The sequence below is a fragment of the Pempheris klunzingeri genome, chromosome 6, assembly GCF_042242105.1.
Source record: "Pempheris klunzingeri isolate RE-2024b chromosome 6, fPemKlu1.hap1, whole genome shotgun sequence".
NCBI lineage: Eukaryota > Metazoa > Chordata > Actinopteri > Acropomatiformes > Pempheridae > Pempheris > Pempheris klunzingeri.
The window spans coordinates 20,212,792-20,238,256 of record NC_092017.1 but is presented as its reverse complement, the minus strand read 5'-3'; the positions used below and the strand labels follow the sequence as shown (position 1 = coordinate 20,238,256).

The 25,465-nt window shown below is 39.8% G+C and overlaps 1 protein-coding gene across 2 annotated transcripts in view; it reads left to right on the top strand.

Annotated features, from left to right (window-relative positions):
- Nucleotides 1-25,465, top strand: part of rabgap1l (RAB GTPase activating protein 1-like) — a 109,871-nt gene that overhangs the window by 52,955 nt on the left and 31,451 nt on the right. For both annotated transcript variants that reach the window (XM_070831586.1, XM_070831585.1), the window contains exons 14-16: nt 13,428-13,541; nt 22,580-22,654; nt 24,667-24,792. In XM_070831586.1, the coding sequence (XP_070687687.1) occupies nt 13,428-13,541; nt 22,580-22,654; nt 24,667-24,792 (315 nt within the window). The remainder of the gene's footprint in view (nt 1-13,427; nt 13,542-22,579; nt 22,655-24,666; nt 24,793-25,465) is intronic.

Below are 25,465 nucleotides of genomic sequence, written 5' to 3'. Positions count from 1 at the left end.
GTGTGTGTGAACGAGAGAGAGAGAGAGGGCATCTTTTCCTGCTCCAGCACCAAATTGTTCCCTACCAAATGCAAACTGGAACAGTATCGCATGGTTTTCACATTATTTAGGTTTTTTGTGCAGTTCTGTAATTTTAAGTTTTTTAAGTCATTTTGCAAAGACACCCAACATGTAGAAGGCCGCTGCGTTTTGCAGGATAACATTATTGTATATCCTACAAGTATTGTCAGATCCACTATGTTACTTCTGCAGTGAATTAACAGAATGTTAAGTTAACTCTACATCCAAATAGAACACAAGAAAGAGTGCCATTATTGCTGGAAATGGTTGGTGAAAGTGTCAAATGTCGAGGGAGGGCCACAGCCTCACTCTAGAAAGTGACAAGCAGGATAAGGTGACGTTGCTGTTGGTCAAATTTTGGAGGAAAAACGTTGCTTCCAAAAGGGAAAGAGGCTCCGCTGAGCTCTATGAAACTTTAACACTGCAACTAATGACTCATCATCATTTAATCATCTTAGATTAATCAGTTTCATTTTTTAGAATTAATTAATGAATTTGTTTTACATCCATGTAATGCCAGAAAAAAAGTGCAAAATGCTTGTCACGCTTTCCCAAATCAATGTTTTTAAATTACTTTTTTGGCCTAACCAACTGTCTAAAACCTCAAAATATTGAATTACCTATCAGATGAAACAGAGAAAAGCAGCCAATCCACATATTTCAGGAGCTGGAATCAGATGTGAAAAATACCTGGAACACGAACTGCATGTCTTGTGTAGGATGATGAAGGCTTTCTGCTGTAACATATTCGTTGAGTAAACCCTCCCTGTAAGGTAGTTAGTGTTGTACATTGAGTATTTCAGCAACAACCAACGAGAACATGTCCTCTCTCCAAGAAACTTCACCGAGCAAATGTTTGGCATTTTTTAACTCGTCACATGTTTTTTATTAATTTTCTGGCAATCGTTTTAGCACTACTCAATTCAAAATGAGAAATAAACATGTTGACCAAAAGCACTAATCCAAAATAGCTCTGTTACCATTCAGCTCTCTGATGGTTCAAGTATTTTCTCCAACCTGCTTGCTTGTCACCAATTTCACTGCAAGCAAAATGAGAAATTTAGCTTTTTTGCTTCCTGTCTGAATACTGTGTCTGCACTCCCAACCCGGCTTATTGAAATGCAGAACCAGCCGGACCATTAAAATGCCACGGCAGCGATACAGAGACAGATGAATTTGCAATCTGCCAAGCGGGCCAGCTGTTGCCCCCCCCCCACCATCCTCAGCCCTCCAGGGAAGCCTCTAGAAACTTCCTCGCCAGCAACCAAGGACAAAGGCCTCAGGGGGAGCTGTTTTTTAATTACCGAGCTGCCGTCCTCTGAATATCACACTAGTAGATTATTTTGTTGTGAACTACTGCAATGAAGAAAAATGAGGAGTGTTTGGAGGAGCCAGGTGTGTCAGCAGAGATGGGGTGGTGTCATTACTACGTCCGGGTTTGTGACTATGTTATGACTCGGGGTGAGATTTGAAAGTTATAATGCAGTCTTTGTTTTTTTTTGTCCTGACATACTTTCAAAATTAGCATCTTTTTTGGAGCTCAAAACAGAGGAGGACCAAGGCGTTTTTTGTTTTTAGATACAAAATGCCATTGATTAATGTGGCATTTTGGGGGTTCTGGAGTAAGACTCAGTATTTTAATCCCAAGACCTGTGAAACCTCTAGTTTCACGCTACAACCTCTGGTATCACCTTAATTCCCAAAATTGAACCTAATGTTTTTAATGGAAGAAACAAAACAGAGGGCACAGTTCAAATGAAGTTTAGAATGTAATGGGCACTAATTGTTTTGATCCTCTACACAAGACATAGTTTATACCTTCTGGATTTTTGTCCTCAAACTCCTCCTCATCTTTTTTTCAAGGATGTTAGAAGGTGCCTTAGTGGAAATTAATGGCAGACCTTTGAATTGGCTAGAAAGCATTTTCTGTTTACCTCTACAGGGAAAGGTTTGCTGAGCACAGATTTTTCTCCTTAACAGCACCCATCTTCAGAGCCGCACAGCTCCACTGAACAACAAAGGGTCAACAGCACTGATCAACAACTAGCCCAGTCTTTATTGCGACGAAGCAGCTGCAGTGTCGTACATGGTTAAATGCTTTGCTAAGAGGCTCGCAGAAGCAGGGCAGAGTTTGGTTCATGCTCTCTGAGTGGCTTCTTGCTTGTTGGTACCGTAATAGTCATACCACCCAAGGAAAGGGCTTTTTTAGGCAACCAGCAGACAAAAAAACATATGATAGACTCATGTATGTCAGGCAGATTACAGTTGCCCCTGCCATTGGAAGACCATACATATACACTGTGTGTGTGTGTCCTTACTAGTGCCATTTTAAAAGAACCCTCCCCAAAAAAACAACCTATGGCATCTTGTTTTTTTGTAGGAATTTATATGAGGTTTTTGTCATCCAAATGCAGCCTGTTTGTCATTTTCAGTACTGGCCTTCCTTTGAGCGAGCAGCCCATCTATCCAAAAGATGAAGAGGCTAGCTAATATTATGGCTGTCAGTCATTCAGCTACCACTCTCCTCTTGCTCTCCCCTTGTGTCATCCTGCCTCCCGCTGTCTGTCTGATGTTTAAGTCATTTCTCCTTCCCTTCATATTTGAACTTTACATTCGCTATCATCCCTGCTGTCCTTTTTCTGTCATCCTTGGCCCCCTTTTATGCTTACCATGTATTTCCTTCATGTGTTTTATCCCTCAGAGTTTGTAGTTCACTCTGTAAACTGGTCTTTTCTATGTAAATGTGTTGGATGTCTGTAAATTACAAACGGTGGGGCTTCACGTTAAAGCAGAAATATTCTCCAACCAGTTTTGAGACTGACTTCATGTGGACTCCTGCCTGGAGGAGCTGCAGGGTGCAGCCCTGCAACAGACGTGCTCTAACACACCATCCTGCTGGTTCATCACAGCCTCTGTTCTCTAGCATGGCCCATAATGCACCACTCCCCACCCATACTGAAGCCAAGCTCAGATGGCACAGCACTTGCTTTTGTTTCCTCATTCCCATCAGAAGGAATGGTGTTAAAGCACATTGCATTTATCCAATTGATTCACTACTCTGCCAGGGTGGGAAGGGGGTGAAAAGGAGCTTTCTGACTGGGAATAGAATCATTTCAAATGACAGTGTATGTTGATGAGTAGCACATAAACAGTACTGTAATGATGTCTCTTATCAGCATTAGGAGTATGTTTTACAATAAAGCGCGCTTAGAAACCTGTCCCAGGGAGCTGTGAACTCACCTAAGGAAATCTGATTAGTTTGATGAAGTGCATTTAACCTTGACAATATTAAGATCCAAGGGAGAAACACTGAATAATTGAATTTGAATGGGATCAAAATGTAAAAATATTGAAATTTTTCCTAAGATTTTGTCTCTCAGTAGCTGCAGTCCAAAAACCTGTGCTGGATTAGCATTACTATGACCCCTTCATGTTTCCTCCTTCAGCTCTGGCTGTCCACACACCACTAGGATGCCACTAGGATGGTATACTGGACTGAATGTAATATTCATAATGACACAGTAAGCGCTGTTGGAATGCCATTTTAGTGGTACAGTCATTTGCAACTTTACCATGCTCATTTCTACATTCACTCAGCTTTGCTTTAACATTACTGTAAAATACAGTTTTAGTTTTCTGTTGGAACTAATTAAATTTGTCTCAAAATATTGATGTGCATGTATTACTGTTACTGTATGGATCTCCCTTGTTGTTATGGCATAAACACGCCAGCCATAACAATTTGGATATAGTAAATTTTCTGGAAAATCATCAAATTAAATCCCTTTTCATACCATGGTGCAACATTAATGAAGAAATTATACAAATTTCCATGAAGCAGTCTAATACACTCATGAACGTTAAAGGGATAGCTACCATGGTATAAATTGGTATATGTTGTCTTATCGCCCACTCCTAGAGTGTAGTAAAATTATTAAGACATATTTTGGAAATGTCTTCATATAGTAGAAAAAACAATGGCACCATCAAATTCAGATGGAGCTTTAGTTCGTGCCAAAACAATTGCTTTCCAGCCATGGACTGGCTTATCTTATCCAATGGTCATTGTTTCCCTACAAGTGGCAGTTGCTCAAGTTGTTAAGTAACACATTTAGGTTTTGTGACTAGCTGTGCTCCTTCTGTAATTATTCTGTACACACAGTTTGACTTCATACCCAGCAATCTGTCTTCATGGTTGCTTCCAGCAGTTTAATGCTAGCAGCATTCTCTCTGATTGGCTAGTCTGTCACGTCAGGACTTAGTGGGCTCTGAGTGTTCAGCTGTCAGGGTCCGGCGTATTTCACTCCATCCTCATCGGTTTAGCAAAGCGTGGCTGCTTCTCTGTCGAGGGGCTCACCATCCAGCACCCGTGGGCCCCTTCCACACCCGGGAGTTACACAACATTGTCAGAAGAGAAGGGTAACTTGAGAGCTCACTGCTCTCTAGAATGGTATAATAAGGAAAAAGATGGAGCTGCTTCTAAGAGTCTACATTTACATTTTTACATTTTAAGCATTTAACTACCACTTTAATCCTGAGAGACTGAGAATGTGAGAGCAGGTAGGTGGTCCATTATGCTGCTCAAGGACATTTTGACTTGATTCAGTGCTGTTGATAGACAGAGTGACTCATGCTTCTTAAGCAAAATGTTGAAATATTCACCGTTTGCTGTGAAGCACACATACGTGTTGGCGTATTTCTTCTGACCTTACCCCAATTTGAGCGAAACATGCCTCATGTTTAGAAATGGCCCCAACCTTAATACATACAGAAAAAGTCAATATATCTGTCCTTAGTATCAGATGTGTGACTCACTGGGTCACTGACATCAGATAGAGGTACAGATCTTTGTCCCAGCATCAGTTAAACCTTTCCCCAGGAGTTTTTACAGCGTAAAGCCCTACTGTTGCGCTGCTCATCTGCACAGCTGCAGGAATCCACCATCACCTTCCAGATCCAGACCTGATACCCCATGGTTAGATGAAAAATTGAGTCTATTTGCTCTCTAGAACAAGAACTTACTACTTTAGTGGTATTCTCAGTGGCCACTTTATTAGGTACACCTGCACATTTGAATACACTCAAGTTTTTGGTGAAATAGTCTCAAATGTGTAAATTCAATGACGTGTACTATTGAAGTCATAGTTAAAGGTGGTTCCTTCCCATTTACAGACATTAAGAGGGCAGAATATTAGAGACACCTCTGAATATAATGTGTTCCAGTACAACACCAGCACTATCTATGGCCTCAGTGCTTAAACCAACAATTGTATTAACATCCATAACAGTTGAACAAAAACTGAAAATTTAAGCCATCATAAAGGTAGACTTTGTGGTAGAACAGTTGGATTACATTGTATTGCATTAGACTGTACAGGTCTATCAAATAGTGGCCACCGACTGCATCCCTTCAATGTTTATTTATGCACCACCAACAAGTAATGTGAAGCTGTTGCTACAGTTGAAGTATGTTTGATGCCTTGAAAAATGCAAACGTCTGCTCTCTTTTCCCCTGTAGGGACAGACTTACTGAGTCCTGATACTGTACCACAGTATATTGTTCTAGTAGATCCAGTGTTGTTTTGTTCTAGTAGTGTAGCTACAGCACGATATTCTTTCACTGGAAAAACTCGACCTGTCTACCTGATACTGTGGACTCTTGCAGCAGGACAGCATGACTAGACTTCACCAAGGTCACTAGTCACCAATGTCAGCAAGCCCCAGAATGACCAGTGCCCCTTAATGTCCCTGGTTTCATCTTTCCTCCCTATAGAGACAGGAGGAAGCTAACAGAGCCTAATAGCCAGCAAGGTAAACAATAAGTGGACAGAGGATTTAACCTGTCGCTGCAAGAGTACACTTGACATGGAACAACTCCGGTGTCAGTGCAGCTGTACCAGCCTCTGAATGAATTATTTTTATCATAAAATGACAGGTGTTTGCTCATATTGCCTTCAAGCTTAATATAAATTAAGACACAGTTCCTAAGGCAGTGATTAACCTTTAAAATATCCACAATCAAGCTTCTGCCCTTTTACTGCTTTACTCTAATAGTATTGCAGCAGTAGCAGTTTAGTTTCAGCCAGTGGAGCTTGTTTTGACTCATATGTTGTAACTACAATGGAAAAAGTATATTATAACGGAAATAATTACCTGCTAATCTGAGCAACCTGCAGTGGTTGTTTTGCATCCTTGTAAAGTTATTTATTCATCTTATCATTATTTTGTGTCTTATCTGTATTTTTTTCAGTAATCTATTGTTTGCTATCTGATATAACAAAAAAACATTGTGGAAAGTGTCCTCCAGAATTTCCAAAAATTTCTCAAATTGCTAGTTTTGTACCAAATCCACCAGGCTTTTTTGGCAATTGATTTAAAATTTGAATTGCCTAATGATTTAAATGGTTTAAGCACTATTTCTGTTGCTGTAAGTTTAGCATTTTTTCCTCTAGAAATACTTAAAACTGTATTTGTATGGAAATTTATTTCAAAAATAATGTCAATGCCTCAAACATGACTATATTTAATGAATTTGATGTGGAAGATATAGTTGTCAATTGGAAAAAAAAACTGTATGTAAACATATTTGACATCCTCCAAGCCATGCATTATGCAACAGTTAATAATTTATTGCATTTATCCAAAACATAGCATAATAACAAATCATTTATTTTAATCACATCAGAGAATAAATAAACCTGGTTTGACTTTTTGGACACAGGAGTGTATGGCCTCAGTGATTCTCCAGACAGTTGTTTCACTGAGGAAAGCCTCACGACTCTGTGAACCTGTGGTGGCTTTCACCGGGCAGGTATAGATAAATGAAATGCTGTTGGATGTAGAGGGATGTGGAGGTGGACTCAGGTTTGGAACCATCAGCAGTTTTTATTTTTAGCTGCATGTGTTAAGTAGGCTACCTGTCAGTGAGGTCTGAGTAATGGACTGTCTGCCCAACAAGCCCCTAGGCTACAATTAGAGGAAGCCTCTCATTCCCCTCTTTTGTACATATCTCTCTCCCCTCCTGTTTATCTCTTACATTCTCAGCTTCGGTCTCAATCTGTCTCTCCCTCTCTCTCTCTGTTATCTATCTTGATCTGTCTCTGTCTCTCTTTCTCTTCCCTCCTTGCTCTTTGCTTCTCCCACTCCTTCTCTCCTTATTTCCATCTCCTTTTCTGTCTTCTTCTTCCGCCTTCAGTCAGTCAGTTTAAAAGCCACCAGGGGATAAATCTAATGGGTACACACAATACTGAAGAATACACACACTGACACATACACGCGCGCGCTCACACACACACACACACACACACACACACACACACACACACACACACACACACACAGTATGTTGAATTCAGACTGATGGCGGACAGTGTTGATGTAATCCCCCTGCCTGTGCTAATGCTTTTTTAATCTCTCCATATTTATTATGTCATCTGCAAAATGCTGAGGGAGTCTGTGCTGATTTGTAACATTCCTGTTGTTTGTGTTAAGGTGAAAGCGGAAAATGTATGTATGTGGGCAAGCATTGTAAAAGTATAAGTTGATTGTATGTGTGTTTGAATTTACTTAGTTGCACTGACTTTGGTCTTTTATGCATTCATCAGTGTACATGCGTGTGTATGTATGCAGACTATGGTGCATGCCCTCATGAATATGTGTATATAGGCTTGCCTGCTCACTCCTGTGAAATTTGCATTTTCTGGTTGTGCAAATCACATCTGTATTTCATTAACTAAAAGAGCAACATAAAAACTAAGAGGATTACCTGCAGTCAAGAATAGCCTTGTCTTCAAATATAATACTGCCTTCTCCACCATGGTGTTGTCACAGCCACAGATCCTCTGTCCTTCTCCTATCCCTGTCTGGGAATGGAACAAGCGGATCGCTAACAGCTTTGTGGATTCCCCTGACTGTCCGTGCCATTGATTCACCTGTGGCAGCAGTGGAAAGATATTCAGGCTAAAGATCCTATGGATGACTGCGATAGTGGTGATCATGCTGGGCTCACTTCCTCTAGCTGTCCCACGCTCAATGACACTTACCCAAGTCTCTGTCCAGTTTCAGAGAATGATGACCTGGTGGTGCCTTATGATGTTGGACTCTCTACCTATAAGCCATGGCAGAAAGGGAACACATCTGAATTTGCCACATTAAGCCTGTAGAGCATGTTAGCCAAATACTTGATGTAGTCTTAATTACAAACATGGTCCACTGACCTGGACACTCTGCTTGCTGGCGTCAGGGTTTACAACTAGAATGTATTCTTTTTGTTTTGTGTTTCTACGAATGAAATACAGCAGGGATGTTGAACTGGGGCACTGTGATGGAGAACTGATGCTGCTGATGAGGCTGCAGTTTCTCCTGAACACCTCAGCCTCCCTGCAGAGATCAAAGAGCTGCCAGCTTCAGCTTTCACGTGCGTGCACTGTGCACACACACATTCACACATCCGTCTAAATAAGCAGCATATATAGCATAGAATAACTCTTGTTCCAGCAAGCAGTTAGCAAGGAAAGGTAAACAGATCAGATTTGTAGTGAATGTAAGGAACAGTTCACTTTAAAACAAAATGAACTTTGGAGACAGCAAGGGGGAAGACGAAAGCGACCATATTTTTGTTATTTCCTAAATAAACTTACAGTGTCATTTTGAATTGAGTTCTACTGAACGTAATACAAGCTGGATGCAGTAGTGCTACTACTTACTCTATTTACACTGCAAATTGTCGGAGTAGTGACTGTGGAGATGAGCATAACATAATGATCCTTTTACAGAGTCACAGAGCCAAACGATCTTTGCTACACCTCATCACAATGTGACCTAAACCCTATAACCAAAGAAAGCTTTAAAAGATATTTATTTAACTTTTAAAATTTTTTTTTATTACAACCTTTGGTCTTTCTAGTGTGTTTGTAATTGTACAAGATGTCTTAAACTTGCCGTAAAACTGGCCATTTCTTCATGTTGTAATGTACACAACTGGATCATATCGGGTATGGAATCAACCTGCAAATGCTTTGGTTCAAAATTAGACCAAACCTTACTATGGATGAGAGCTGGTTCAGCATGGCATAGATGTGCACAAAAACAATATGGACCAGTAGTTAGAGAGATTAGCCGTGGACAGTCTGTATGACCAAAGGGATAATGAATAATTAACTTTGAAAAGATAAGTAAATGCAAGCCATTTATTGTTTCCTTATGATATTTGTGACCTAGTATTACCACCAACCTTTTTGAAATCATGAAAACTGGCAAATTGCACTGCACTCTAGTAAAGTCTATAAACACTTAACACACTTACCTCTGTGTGTACAGTATGTGTTTGTTTTTCTGTAGGCTTTGCAGGACTCCTGATGAAATTTTGGTGTTAGAGATAAAACCTACGTTCAAAAAAAAAGCAGGAAGAGAACAGTGGTGCATGAAATATGTAAGGAATCACTGTCAGAAAAAAGGCTGGTCTTGGAAGCCTGCACGCTGAGACCATGGGGTTTAAATATCTTTGCATATTTGCTTCTCAGCCCTGAAAATAAGAGGAGATGAGGCAAATATTTAGGAGGACACATGGAGGTGTATGGAGAGGAGAGAACGAAAAGGAGTAGAAAAGAGAATATAGAATAGAGAAAGAGATCTGAGTAGAATGTAACAGGGAAAAGAAGGTGACAGTGAGAGCGATAAAGGAAATGGTACAGTGGGAGATGAAGCAGAAAAGTGGGGAGAGGTGGAATATGGAAGTACCAAAATGGAGAAGATAAACGAGAAGAGGAATAAAGGAGATTGGAGTAAAGAATTGAAGGAGAGAAGGAAATTGAAGAGAAGAGGAAGAAAGGATTCAAGACGAGAAGGAAAGAGATTAAGCCGAGTAGAGGACGTCCTCTCCTCCCCATTTTTTGTGGTGTTTTTTGAGTAATGAGGCTTTTAATTAGTAGAGGCATGCATGGTTTATTAAATCAAAGTGTTTACAACTTTCACTGTCAACCGGATTCTTGCTGGTCTTCGCTGATGTTGCCATGGTAATTGCAGTGTCATAAATGTGTTCGTGATTGATGGGCTAACTCACAAAATTAATTCAATAATCATTAGTCTATAATTATTTTAAAAGTAATTTTTTTACTCCCTGGGCAATTAATGGAACTGTTCTTTGTGTCGTCGTCCTGTACTCTCATGACAAAGAAACCACACCACGTAAATGTTCAGTGTACGTCCCATTACTTATTCTGACAACAGTAAGAAGTGGAAAAAACATCCACTGACTGCAAGAAACGTTTCCACTGTCTCTCACTTTAACTGTCACTGGTCTTTGTGAAGATAAAAACAAATCTCTGTAGAAAAGGATTATGGTGTTTCAGTCTTCATCCTAGGCTTATATGGGTTTAATGAGAGTATGGCTGCTACTGAAAATTATTTTCTTGATTAATCATTTCTTCTATTAAGTTTCAGAAAACGGTGAAAAAGTATTTCGCAATTCACACAGTCCAATCTGACATCATCAAATTAATTCTTTTGTCCAACTAACAGTTCAACACCCAAATATATGCGTTTTGCAATCACATAAGGCAAAGAAAAAAAAAATAAAAAATCCTCACGTCGAAGAAACTGAAACCAGAGTTTTTGACTTTATTTTTTTAGCCCAAAATATAGGACGACCCAAGTTAACCACTGCTGTCAACAAATCCAGATATATCCTGTGAAATGTAATTTATCAATCTTTTAAGTCCCATTAAGAAATTTGTTTTGCTGTCAGGTTAAGACAACCATGAACACGTGTGAAAAAAATCTCACACAGCGCTCCCTTCATTCCTGAAGAGCTGCATCTGTTTATTTTTTTTGTGCCTCAGAAGGAACATAATGTAAAAACTGTTAGTTCCATTTCCAACACATAATACACAGAACGACACACCACCTCCACACTACAAATCTCATTAAAGCATTACACACAGTTGTGCCAGCAGCTTCTATCAAACCCTTTAGTGCGTGTGTATGTGTGGATACATGTGAAGCATGTATTTAAACCATATGTATTTGCACTCATACAAAATAAGCATATTGCAGAGTACTGCCAACATGGTAAACAAGGAATTATATTTAGCTAATTGCTGAGTACAGTACAGTAATGATAAATGAAATAAAATGTGTGCATAATTGTGTTTGTGATTATTTATATACATTAGGAGCCATCATATTTTTTGACAAGCATGTGACACAAAGTGGCTGAATGTAAATCAGGCATTATTATTAATAGCAGTCAATATTTTGTCACAAGCTTTTGGTTGTGGCTGGATTCCTGTTTTAAGATTTAGTATTTTACTAGATTTTTCTTCCTAAATTAAATTTACACACAAAAAATCAATTTGAGCTACAAAACAAATTTAAGAAAAACTACAACAAAGATGCACAATTTACCATCTGCCACAAGTTATAACTGCTATGTATAGCACATGTTATATAACACAAACACTAGCATGGGGGCACTCTGGTGGCCCAGGGGTTAAGACACTGCACAATCCCTGGCTCGCGTCTGGCCTCGGACTTTGTTAATTGTCAAACCCCATTTCACTCTTACTTTCATGTCTACTGCCTACTATCTACTACTAAGAGGGCACTAAATTGCCTCAAATATTTATTAATAAAAAAAAAAGAAAAGGAAAAAAATGCATATATATACAGGGCAGTACAGAGTTATGCAAAAATAATGTTGAAAATTAAACTGAGTACATGAACAACAAGGGCTTCCACTAGAGATTATTTTCATTATCCACAATCTGCAGAATGTTTTTTTTTAAACAATTAATCGCTTTGTTCACAATAATAGAAAAGTAAGAAAACCACCAAATATTTACATTTGCAAACTGGAACCAGATAATTTAATTTTGAATTGATTAATCAACTAATCATTGTTAGCTCTGAAAACATCCCAATATCAACAAAATAAGAGACTGCAAGGTGTAAAATTAAAAGTGTAAATGTGTTTTTAATGGTGGTTGACAGTCATTAGGAAGGTTTTATATTTCAGCACTTCTTTTCTGTCTTTAAAGATTACATTTTTAGGGCTTTGATAGAGATTGTGGTGGGAAACAGAGACAGAGGATGACATGCAATAAAGGTCTCAAACCAGCCACATTGCAATTACATGGTAAATCATTTTAGCCACTAGGCTGCCAGAACACAAATATATCTCTTCTTGGGTTGCCAAATTTGAGAAACTTCCATTGTTGTACTAGTGATTTTCTGTCTCGCCAGAGCTGTTTCAATCTATTCACTGAGCATTGCTGTGCTTCTATGTTTTACTGTGAAAGAATCGCCCTGCACAAATGCGTGGGGTGCCATAAGAGACCTCCTGGCTGAGACCTTTCGCTGTATGAGCATGATATCCTGCAATTTTTTTCCACAAATGTGCAGCAGACTGCCTTTCTTCTCTGTGAGACACTCCTAACTCAAAGTCCCATCCTCTTTTCTCTCTACTGTCAAGGAACAAGGAGAAGAAAGAAGCAAGAAAGATGAAATTTCTCATTCACACTCACTCACTCACACACACACACACACACACACACACACACACACTCTCCTACATTTTCTCTGATACACACAAACACACATCAAGGCCAGTCAGGCTCAGGGTTGGTTTATCTGCAGCTTACAGTGACTTGTTGGAGAATGCTGTGCTGCCAGTCTTCTCTCCGGTAGTGTTTGCACTGTGCGTGTGAAGCTGTGCGTATGACTGACTGTGTGCATCTGTGTGAGAAAAGAAAATGAGGGTAAAATAGTGCCAATAGTGCCTGTGTATGTACAGTATGTGTTTGTGAGTGAGACGTGTATAAGAAAACAAGCAGACTTGCTTGGTGTGTGTGTGTGTGTGTGTGTGTGTGTGTGTGTGTGTGTGTGTGTGTGTGTGTGTGTGTGTGTGTGTGTGTGTGTGTGTGTGTGTGTGTGTGTGTATACACTGCAGTGGCTGTGGATTAAACTGCACAGACTAAGAGACTGAGGCCTGGGGAGTGCTGTTGCAGGAGGAATGGGACAAAAACTAACACAAACACAAGCAAACACAGTGACATAGCAGTGTGTTGCTGCTTTGTATCGCGGCAGTGTTCTGAGTTGAGCACAATACATTGCTTTCTTTTCTACCTTTTTATACAAACATTTCCAAACCGAAAAAAAGATATGCAAGCGTGTGATCAGTGAAAATGCCAAAAAAGATGTGTGTGCTGTCCATTTAGAAACAAGTGTATAAATCAGGATAAGCAGTGTCTAACCTTGCACCTTCACCAGGAGAAATATCGAAGAGGATATGAAAACTCAGCACATTGTTTATCAAAATATGGCATTGGTTTTGTCACAAGTCTAAAGCATGTGATCTGTGTGTGTTGCAGGATTCAGCTCAGGAGGGTGTCATAACCCGGGACATCCACCGCACCTTCCCCGCACACGACTACTTCAAGGACTCCGACGGAGATGGACAGGATTCACTGTACAAGATCTGCAAGGTGAGCCTGAGATATGGCATTGAATTTGTGGAGGAGCATCCATTAAGCAACACAGATGGATGTCAGTAACATCCAGATATTTTAAATTTAAAACTTTCCTGCTGAGAATCAAGTGCTGCGAGATGAGAAGCTAATTCTGAAACACGTGCTGAAGTTTATAAAAATTGTGCCTATTCCTATGAAGCCAACTTTTTTTTGCTCTTTGTGGTCTGGCAAGGCTCAGTAGGAATTTGCTTGGCATTTCAAGTTGGCTCTACAATACATGATTGACAGTGCCCGCCTTTACTGAGACATCAATATGAACCTTTCCTACACATAACATACCGGACATACACACCACTCAGTGGACAGTCACTGATGTTTTCTTCCAAGTGGAAAAGCATGGCTGGTATGTAGGTGGCAGATTTCTCTAAAATTAATCACCGAAAATGGTTTCTATATATCAAGTTTTAGGCATGAAATAGACCATTCGGCTGCAGAATGCTTCAGAATGGCCTACAGATGGTTTAGGTTTGTAGAAGCAGAAGTAAAGTCAACATTTTAATGACTCTCAAAAATTCATTGATCATCCCTGGTGCACACTGTCATACTGATCCTGAGTAGATGTCCTTGAGATTAGAATTTAGTTGCAAATAGTAGCCTGAGATGTAGGATTTGCAGGGTTACTGACAGACTGTAAACTACATCAACAACAAAGTCCATTACATTAAATTATTCCCATGAAAGTACTGCATTTTATGTTATATTAATATTATTATTTGGAGGCTGCCAGTAGTGGCATAGTCACACATCAGAATATTTCAGATGCAAGTCTTTGAGTGAGATAGGGCACTGTGTCCACTAATATGTCTAGTTTGAAAAGTGATGTATTTTTGGTTTGTATATGTTGGTTTGTATATGTACTATAATATAAAGCTGTGATTTGATAGAAAACAGTTAACTGTTTCATGCAGACTTCATGTTGATGCATCTTTACAAGAGAAACGGAATGTAAAAACAATGGCTAGTATCAAAATGCAATCATGGAATATTACAGTCTCAAAGCCGTCCATACAAACTTGCACATTCATTATTGAACAATCTTTATCGCTGACCTTTTGTGGATCAGCTATGAGCCTGGTACCATTATAAAAAAAAAAAAAAAAAAAAAAAAACATGCAGCAGTGCCTCCTTTCGATTAAAATGAAAGAGGAAAGTGAGTGCTGTAAGAGGAGGGTCCCAGTGGACTCACATCCTGAGGTAATTATCTGTGAAGACACACGGTACATTTTATTCAGACAAAAGCCAAGGTCAGCACTACTGTAATGTATTAAAGCCAGTCTTAATCTCTGTCACTGTCCTCTTCTTAGCTTGACTGCAGCTGTGAACTCAACCCAGACGGTCTCCAGTGCACAGTGGTCTGCAATATTTTCAACAGCTCCATCACAAGCAGAAAAACTATAGATGATATCAGAATACTGATATTTGAAGTAACCATGTAGTCGTAAAGGGATGCTTATATTGACAGTTTACCAAGCCTGGGAGTGATCTACATATAAGAAAGCCACAGAGTGCTCAAAAATTGCATCCTCAGAAGGGATTCCTTCATACTGTCCAACAGCGAAACAGTTCACTGATCAGTTAGTCATCACAGGTAAACTTCTACAGTTCTTACACTTATGAAGTGCATTCAGTAAGAGCAGAGATTTGGCAGACACTCATCTGTCTGTTGACAAAAAATATTCATTAAAATCAAAGATAGTTTTGGAATGATGAAGTTAAACTTTTGCTCCTTTGTATTTTCCTGGCGCTGCAGAAGTAGAGTATGGCCGGTCAGCGCTCTGGGAGAACCTGTCAGGAAGGGTTAGCATCCAGTCTGGACCCAACTAGGTCAGTGGCGAGCCAGCCTTCATTTGTATGCAAATCCATGTAGATTTGCTGCTGATAAGGTTGGTTGGATCTTGAGGCATGAGTGGGTTACAGGCACAGAGGATCCAGGACAAAGTTTATATTCATCTTCATATCCTACTCGGTAATAAGCCTGAAGTCTTTTATTTTCTAACCTTTATTCTCCAGGGAAGGTCACCTGAGTTCTGTGCTCTTTTTCAGTGATAATCTGCTTCATTCTCTTAATGTTCCACTTAGTCACACTTCCAGCTAACCTGTACAACCTCAGACATCTACCAGTGGTCACTTAGAAGGCCTGCTGGAGCAGTTGGAAGTCAACTGCCTCACTCAAGGGCACACTGACAGTGAGTTTTCAGGGGCATCGGTGCATTATTCTTCCAGCTGGTGTAGGGATTCAAAACCTGTAACTCTCAGATAATTTGATAACAATAATATACTTTTGTATTACTCATGGAAATCGCTTAAACAAAGCAGGGGAAAAAGCAGACGCGATAACGCCTCATCAACCAGCCTAATGTTGCGTATCCCAGTGATTACAGTGTTTCCACGCTCGCATTAGTCAGGATACTAGTTCATAACCTGGTGACCACCAACCTCATCAGATTGGTGTATACAGTGGGGCAAAAAAGTATTTAGTCAGCCACCAATTGTGCAAGTTCTCCCACTTAAAAAGATGAGAGAGGCCTGTAATTTTCATCATAGGTATACCTCAACTATGAGAGACAAAATGAGAAAAAAAAATCCAGAAAATCACATTGTCTGATTTTTAAAGAATTTATTTGCAAATTATGGTGGAAAATAAGTATTTGGTCAATAACAAAAGTTCATCTCAATACTTTGTCATATACCCTTTGTTGGCAATGACAGAGGTCAAGCATTTTCTGTAAGTCTTCACAAGGTTTTCACGCACTGTTGCTGGTATTTTGGCCCATTCCTCCATGCAGATCTCCTCTAGAGCAGTGATGTTTTGGGGCTGTTGCTGGGCAACACTGACTTTCAACTCCCTCCAAAGATTTTCTATGGGGTTGAGATCTGGAGACTGGCTAGGCCACTCTAGGACCTTGAAATGCTTCTTACGAAGCCACTCCTTCGTTGCTCGGGCGGTGTGTTTGGGATCATTGTCATGCTGAAAGACCCAGCCACGTTTCATCTTCAATGCCCTTGCTGATGGAAAGAGGTTTTCACTCAAAATCTCACGATACATGGCCCCATTCATTCTTTCCTTTACACGGATCAGTCGTCCTGGTCCCTTTACAGAAAAACAGCCCCAAAGCATGATGTTTCCACCCCCATGCTTCACAGTAGGTATGGTGTTCTTTGGATGCAACTCAGCCTCCTCCAAACACGACAAGTTGAGTTTTTACCAAAAAATTCTATTTTGGTTTCATCTGACCATCTGACATTCTCCCAATCCTCTTCTGGATCATCCAAATGCTCTCTAGCAAACTTCAGACGGGCCTGGACATGTACTGGCTTAAGCAGGGGGACACGTCTGGCACTGCAGGATTTGAGTCCCTGGCGGTGTAGTGTGTTACTGATGGTAGCCTTTGTTACTTTGGTCCCAGCTCTCTGCAGGTCATTCACTAGGTCCCCCCGTGTGGTTCTGGGATTTTTGCTCACCGTTCTTGTGATCATTTTGACCCCACGGGGTGAGATCTTGCGTGGAGTCCCAGATCGAGGGAGATTATCGGTGGTCTTGTATGTCTTCCATTTTCTAATAATTGCTCCCACAGTTGATTTCTTCACACCAAGCTGCTTACCTATTGCAGATTCAGTCTTCCCAGCCTGGTGCAGGTCTACAATTTTGTTTCGGGTGTCCTTTGACAGCTCTTTGGTCTTGGCCATAGTGGAGTTTGGAGTGTGACTGTTTGAGGTTGTGGACAGGTGTCTTTTATACTGATAACGAGTTCAAACAAGTGCCATTAATACAGGTAACGAGTGGAGGACAGAGGAGCCTCTTAAAGAAGAAGTTACAGGTCTGTGAGAGCCAGAAATCTTGCTTGTTTGTAGGTGACCAAATACTTATTTTACCGAGGAATTTACCAATTAATTCATTAAAAATCCTACAATGTGATTTCCTGGATTCTTTCCCCCCATTCTGTCTCTCATAGTTGAAGTGTACCTATGATGAAAATTACAGGCCTCTCTCGTCTTTTTAAGTGGGAGATCTTGCATCTCGTGGCTGACTAAATACTTTTTTGCCCCACTGTACTTCTTAACACAATGTGTGTAGGTGATACATAAGATTACAGAACAATATTCAAATAAGAATGTGCAAAAAGCACATACAACTTTTGCACTACAACATTTCAACTGAGGTCTAAATTACTCACATTTTTGTTTTTACACAACCTGAACTAGATTCATAATGCCAAGGTTTTCCAGTAATATTGCAATGACAATGTGGTCTCAGCTTTCTTTTGTCATTAGCACAACATCCCCTCACCAATGTTTCATATCTTTTTAATAGAAGATAGAGTGTATTTTTACAAGTTATTTATTGTTTTGTGCAAGAACACGTTTGCAGAACAGGCAATCTTTATATGGTTCCATTGGGTGTTCAACATATATATTTTGCACTTCTCTAAATATAAAAAAATAAATAATATAATAAATAATTCATTCATAAAGAATTATATCTGACTGAATGTTCTAGGATTATAGATGTGTGGTACATTTGCAATCTAAAACCCACATTAAGTTGTGGTCATTATAGTAATTTACCTCTAAAACCTGCCTACTGGTACCCTGGGTTAGGGTTGCATTTTGGCCTCACAGTTCTTCTGTTACTACGGTTTGGGTTAGATCAAAGCCTAATCCTAAGTGTGGACAACAACAGGCTAGTTTAGTTTAAGAGGTTAAAACAATTTTAAAGTTGAAAGTTTTCTCCAAAGTTATACATTCATAGAAGAAATAGACTCTGAAAACCTGTGCTTATTTGTTATGAGAAACTACACATAAAGATGGCAATAATCCACCCCTCTGAGCCTATTATCTGCTCAGGCTAACAAATTTAGATTTCACCCACCAGGACCTCCCCCATCCATCTGTCAGCATGCACTTCTCCCAGCCGAGTTGGGGACATGTGAATGCCACACTCCATCAAGCATGTCAGCTTGTAGATTACACTCCAGACAGCTCCACAAGACTTCTCCATTACCTCCACATCAAACCCCAAATTAGCTGAACAGATCAGCAGTGGAGCTCTGGATGTCCACACTCATTTTTCAAGCATGGAAAGGGGGAGAGAATCTTTTAACCCAGTGTACGGAGGTTTGACTGCTGTGGAAGTTAATGTGTCCATCAAAGAGTCAGCATCCTGCCAAAATATCTGTGAGGAAGATATTTAACTGTTACCAACTTAATCGTTTCAAGTGGCTCTGGATAAGGGCTGAATTAAACACAAAATTTAGAGATGCTAAAGTGAATTAGTGCATTTCATTAAAATTCACACACCATCACAATCCAATTTGTACAATTTCCCCAGCATTACATATATCTGTCCTGCATTCTCTTGGTTTGTGCTCAGTTCTGGTGCCTCTGACCTCTCAAACATTTTGAGCTGTGATGCTGCTTGTTTTGCCCACCAGCTTATATGTAGAGGTCAGTTGAGGTGGTTTGTGATAAAATGGATTTAGGGCAACCCTGTTTGGTGCCCCACTTACCTTTGATGCCTCCCATTTAGGCAGGAATTGGAATAATGATTTGTACAGATGTAGGCAGATAGGAGTTGAAGCTGTGTATTGTGGTCTTCACATTCTCCCCCATTAAAAATAAGTGTAGGTTGAATGGTTTTAGACACTTTTGCTTCTCCCTGGATCCTTGTTTACAGTGTGAAGAGGACTGTCTGTTTGCTCATTAGCATGATTGGTGGGGTGTGTCAACTACCGACTGTTTGGAGACAGCATCTCTCCCGAACGGTCATCTGAAGGTTACTCTGCTTGGTTGGCCTTCCATACTTTAATGACCAAACCAGCCAGGTTTCTTATGTTAGACAGGCCCCCTTTTCTCTTCCTGCTGCAGTTGTGCAGAGTTTTATGTTGTGGCGTGACTTTGCCTTACTGTACAAAATCAGTCAGGTATTGACAGGAGTTTTGAAATTGGACTTCCTACCCTAGGCTAAGCTTGATTGATTAATGGCAGCTAGTGTCTGAGATGACTGATGCACATTTTTTAGGTTGTAATTGTGCCATGACAGTGAGTACAGACATCTGATTTTAAAGCAGCATTTATAGATACGTTTCAAATGACAATGTGAAAACAATGTGATATCGTTAAAGAAGTCACCTTTTGACTTTGAGTCAGATTTGCAGCTCCCTTAGGCTTTGCATAGCTTTATAGTGAGTTTCTGAGCAGCCCTCAATTTTACTTACTTTTTGGTTCACTCTCACCAATGTCATAGTTCCACTTCTGGCCTCACTAACTAGCTTTCAAACATAGTAGAACATTTAGTTGCTGAAAAGCCAGATATTTCCTTCAGCGGTTGGTAGAGACCAAAAACAGAGCTAAATGAGTTCATATTGGAGATGATAAGTCTTTGCTAATAAGCTTGTCATATCAACATAAAAGGTGATAATAAGCCAATGTTGTCTTCACAACCTGCCCCCATGTGGCCAAAAAAACACATATTGCAGGCTAATGGCTACAGAGTCAGTTAGGAATAAAAGCCAGTGTGCAATATAGAGTGGTTGTACACTGCAACCCTAATTGTCTGAGCAGAGGCAACACCTCTGTCACTGTACTCTGGATATAAAGACAGGTGTGCCTTACACACGGCATTCATATTAATGTAAGTTAAGATCAAGCAAAGTTTTCCAGATCAATTTCTGAACAATAACATACTTCATATTCACTGCTGCTCTTGTCCTAAGAAAGATTGTTTCTAGAAGTGTTACGTTATTTAATACAAGGACCTAGCTATTTAGTGAATAGATGTCTCATAGAAAGGGAAAAATTGTGAGAGGAGATAGGTTGACACTGACAGAGAGAAAACCAAAGACAGAGAGAGACCGTCTCCTGGGAAATTCCTGAGGAAAAAGAAAAAAAAACACTTGTACTAGAGAGAAACTGTCTTGTAGGAAATGTCCTCTTCATGTGCTGATACTCTAGATCAACAAGGCACTAAGCTTTGAAGATCAAAGATCAATCAAATCAGAAGAGACGACTTGTTGCTGATTCTGAAGACGACATTCCTGAGAATATTAAAAATATTGCTGTCACATGGTCATAACACATTTTTCGGTAGTACATTACTGTTCTGTTCATGCTACTATAACCAATATTAGTCAGTAAGTAACTATATTAGAATTATTTAACACTTTATGCAGCAGTTAAACTGACTGCCTGTTAAACCAAAGGCTGACACTCACCCCTCCCTCAATACTAAAGTACAAGACACTCAATCCCCCAGCTGCTCCAGTGGAGTTGTTCATTGACTGGTGTATCACACTGTGGTTGAACTGTGCAGCCCCTTAGTGTGAATGTTTGCAACTGTGTAAGATAAGGAGTGGCAGAAAAGTATCCAGAAAACATACCTTTCTGGGCAAAGAAAAGGTATGAAAAGATAATATGTGCCTTCCAAATGTGATAACATGTATGTAAGACTGCCATAGTTTAAGGGCAGGACACATTATGTTAATTGTCGTCATAAATAGTTAGTTTGGACACAGTAGCAGACTTGTTGCATTCGAACTGAAATGTTAGTGGCAGTTAGATTATAATGATGATGTATTATTGCTGGCTGTCTGTATAGTAAATTGTTAGTATCATAAAACTGTATTTCAAACCAGAAAAGTTTTCAGTTCTCCTTAGCTTTGTTGAGATCAATCATCCTTCAGTTAGATGTAATCAGATTTGTCTCATTTACCTGGACTGTAATAAGAGTATCATCTGAAAAATATGGAAATGTCTCTCAAAGTTCTTTTAAATGGCTCATTTACAATGATGCATGCAGAAAATTCCAATATACCCTAACTATAAAGATGCAAACGTGTGCAATTTCTTAAAAATGGTGATCTGTTTTACAAAGGCAGTATGTAATGAAATATGGAGTATTATTCATCACTAGTAACATTTAGTTTCCAATATTTTGCCTTAACCGTTCAGCGATGTAAAAAATATTTACACTCCCGTCAGTACTGTCACATCCACAATGATGTGGTTCCTGGCATTTATGAGACTGATATTGATCTTTACAGTATATTTAAGACCAGTGTAGTTGCACCACAACCCAACATTACATCAAAGGTCATTACTGTCCCCATCACCATCAATGATGTCTCAAGTCTTGTCTCTCTAAAATATACTAGCTAATAAAGAAGTTATGCCTTAGCTTGGTTATCATACTTTTTGATCATGTGTCCAGGGTTTATCAGGTTTAAAAGGTCCTGTATACAACATTCAGAGCATTAATGTAGCAGCAAATAACTATTTGCCATGAAAACATATAGTGGACTAATGACGTCCTGAGCAGAGAATGCAAAACATTCAACAATACAAGAAACATTTACTAACAAATTCACCTCTGCAATTTCAGATTTCTAAGAGCTTAATGAGCTCTCCAAATTATAAATACTCACGTGAGCGCTTAAAACATTCAGCTGAAGGCGAACTTCCACAATTTCTCTGCTCTGCCACAGGCTCCTCTGTGTCCACTGCCTTGTTTCCTTCTCCCTTGCCGGCAAGATGGCTGCCGCTGGTCTCGGCGGCACGATTAAAATTATAAAATTCAACATTTCAACCAAAGAAAGAATAGTGTTACAATAATGTGGATCCTCTTGCTTGCCCTGTCTGGGCATTAATCACAAAAGGGTAACTTCATTCCGCTATTTATCTCATTAGTAGTTGCTAGTCGTTGTTTGGCTGGCCCTCATTTGTTTTTGTCTGTTGCTTTGGTGCTGGTGCTCTAGTGCAACTAATAGGGGTTCTAAATGTTGTATATAGAACCTTTAAGGCACAAAAAGGGTGACCTATCTTCAATTCAAGACGACCTTAATATTAAAGTGAAGTGAAAATATGAGGAAAATTGAAGGTTTTAACATTAAAGCTCTAATTTATACATTGCAAACAAGCTTGATTAATGTCAGTGACCTCTGGTGTCTCCCTGATAGAATAACCAAACTGAATTTTTCCTGTTTCTTTCTCTCTCGCAGGCCTACTCTGTCTATGATGAGGAAATTGGTTACTGCCAGGGTCAATCGTTCCTCGCTGCTGTTCTCCTGCTGCATGTGAGTTAACCAGACATCCATCTATCCACTAAGTGTGCGTTCTCATGGTCAAGACAAAGCACTGCGTAGATGAATGGATATATTTAATACATACACACATGCATGAAAACCTGGGTTTAACAAAAGAACATGACACTTTTACAATATAAAGTAAATTGATGTAACACAAACTCAAACATTGAGTTGAGTCACTGCGTCTCTCATCACTTGGTTATTTTATTTGCATTCTTTACATATACCCTATATAGTAAACTCTGAAAATAAAACTATTACCTAGTGTAAAAGAGGTACCGTTACATTTACCAATGAACATGCTCCTGGTGCTTTTCCCTTTCCCATGCTACTACAGAATGGACAGCATACAAACAAATTAAGGAAAGCTTAATAGAAAATATGTCAGCATTGTACAGCTGCACCTACATCTCACTGCATCCACAGAAATCAAGTCTGTCAGCTTTTGCTAGGTGTCATAAAGCAGAACTGGGATAATATAAGAGACTAAATGGAGGCTGAGAGAGAGACACAAAGGATGTCTCTGGCTGAAAAGAAAGTTACCAACCACTGGAAAGAAAATGGTTTATAGAATGACGTGGATCAATAGAGGGAGAGAGAGAGTGTGAAAGAATGTAAAACTGAAAGCATTAGACGGAACAAGCACAGAAAATGAGGAGTGGGAGAGAGATGGACAAGACACTCATTCGCTCTCACACATTTATTTTCAAGGTCGCTGACAGACACACAACTCTTAAATAACTCCTGCTCTATATACCCATCACCAAACATATTTAAGTTTTTTTTTCTTTTCTTTCTGTTGTTCAATGTTTTTTTGTCAGTTGCAACCTCTCTTTGTGAAACACACCTGAAATTTTATTGGGAGAAAGTGTTAAAAGACAGATGGAGGAGCGACAGAGGAGTAGACACATGGAGGTGGGAGTCCCAAGTGGAGGAGAGAGAGCAGAGGAAGTTTGGTTGAAGTCCAAATGACAAGGGCAGCAGAGGTTAAAGAGGGGGAAGACGAAGGGAGAGTAGAAAGGAGAAGAAAAGTCAGGAGGAGGTGGGGTGAGGGGAGCTGATAGGAGAGCCATGGAGGAGAGCTATTCACGAGTTATGTGAAGACACATCATGAGGAACAGAGGTGGGAAGACAGGAGTGGAAAAGAGAGAAGAGAAGGGGAGGAAAGCGGGAGGAAGTTATGGGGGAGGAGGCTGTAAAGGTGTAAAGGTGTAGAGGAGGTGGGGGAAAGATAAAGGGGACAGCAGCAGTAAAAGAAAGAGAGGTTATACAGGAGGAGGAGGCAGACGGGTTATAGAGGAAGAGGAAGAAGGGAGAGGTTATGGAGGAGTTGTCAGGAATATTAATAGGGGTTCAGGTTTACCTGCAGGAGCCCATTCAGCCCCAAACACATACTGTCACTCTGATTAAATATCACCTCACTGTGTGTGTGTGTGTGTGTGTGTGTGTGTGTGTGTGTGTGTGTGTGTGTGAGGGAGAGAGAGAGAGAGAGAGAGAGAGAGAAAATAAACCCACAGATACACACACAGTGTTAAGCTTTTCCTCATACCTCTTATCTTTATTCATCCAAGCAACACACACTGAAACACACACACACAGTGAAGCACTCGCATAAAAACATACTTTTGCTTGCACTTGCACATGTGCACACAAACACCTTGAAGTGTATGCCGTCATGTCATTCACGCCCTCTCCTTCTTCTGGCCTTCAGCCTTTATTTAGAGCCAGTTAGATACTGTCAGAAAACAAAATGTGTCATTTGTTATCCATCTTTTTTAACGAGCAGAGCCATGGGGTTTTGCCAAAACTTTGCTCTGGTCTGGTGGCATCACATTTGCTTGACTGTAGCTGACATGCAGATAAAAAATAATTTCAAAAAAAGAATCTGTTTTTTGTCTTCAAGACCATTTAATGTCACATGGAGATCCAAACCAAAATGCCCTGGTTTCTTTTATGGCAACAGATGTACATATTAAACATTTTGTGTCATGTGGTTTCAGATGCCTGAGGAACAGGCCTTCTGCGTGTTGGTGAAAATCATGTACGAGTACGGCCTCAGAACTCTCTACAAAAACAACTTTGAGGATCTTCACTGCAAGTTCTACCAGCTGGAGAGGCTGATGCAGGTTGGTAATGCAATGTTTTATAATATTTGAAATGTAATAAAATGTATTACAATGCATTGTAAAGTAAAATAAAGCTGACAAGACGACCTTGACTGGATGGACAAACGTACAGAAACTTGGATGAAATAGAGATGTGAAGTCGGAGGGGGCGCTGGTTTCCCGCACTGTACTGCCTTTCAATTTTTCAGCTTAATGTTACGTCATATAGAAACATGGGACTCTCCTAGATAATGTAACAACCCTGTAGGTTTTAATTGTTTCAACTTGATTTCATTATTTTGGCGTGCTGGATAACTCAAATACCACAGTAACCATAATACTTATGAGCCTCCACCAGTGTCGGCATGGGAAGAAGACAATTAGAGGCGCAAATCAAATCACAATCAAATTCAAAAGGCCTCGTTGGTGCAGTTGAAAAACACGGCGCCACAGTTGCTGAATTTATCCAAAATTCCCACTCACTCCCAGTTTTTTCATTGATCTTTGTTTCTTTTCTTTAGTGATTCATCACACGTTTTTGTGCGACACCTCTGGCTCTAGTTGAAGAAATGATTAATCTCCCTACTTAGTAGAAGAAATTGAAATGATTTGGCCTTGAGGGGCACTACAATTACAGCTCAAAATTAAAAATGTTAATCAGTTGTTTGTCTACATCATGAGTTTAAATGCCATG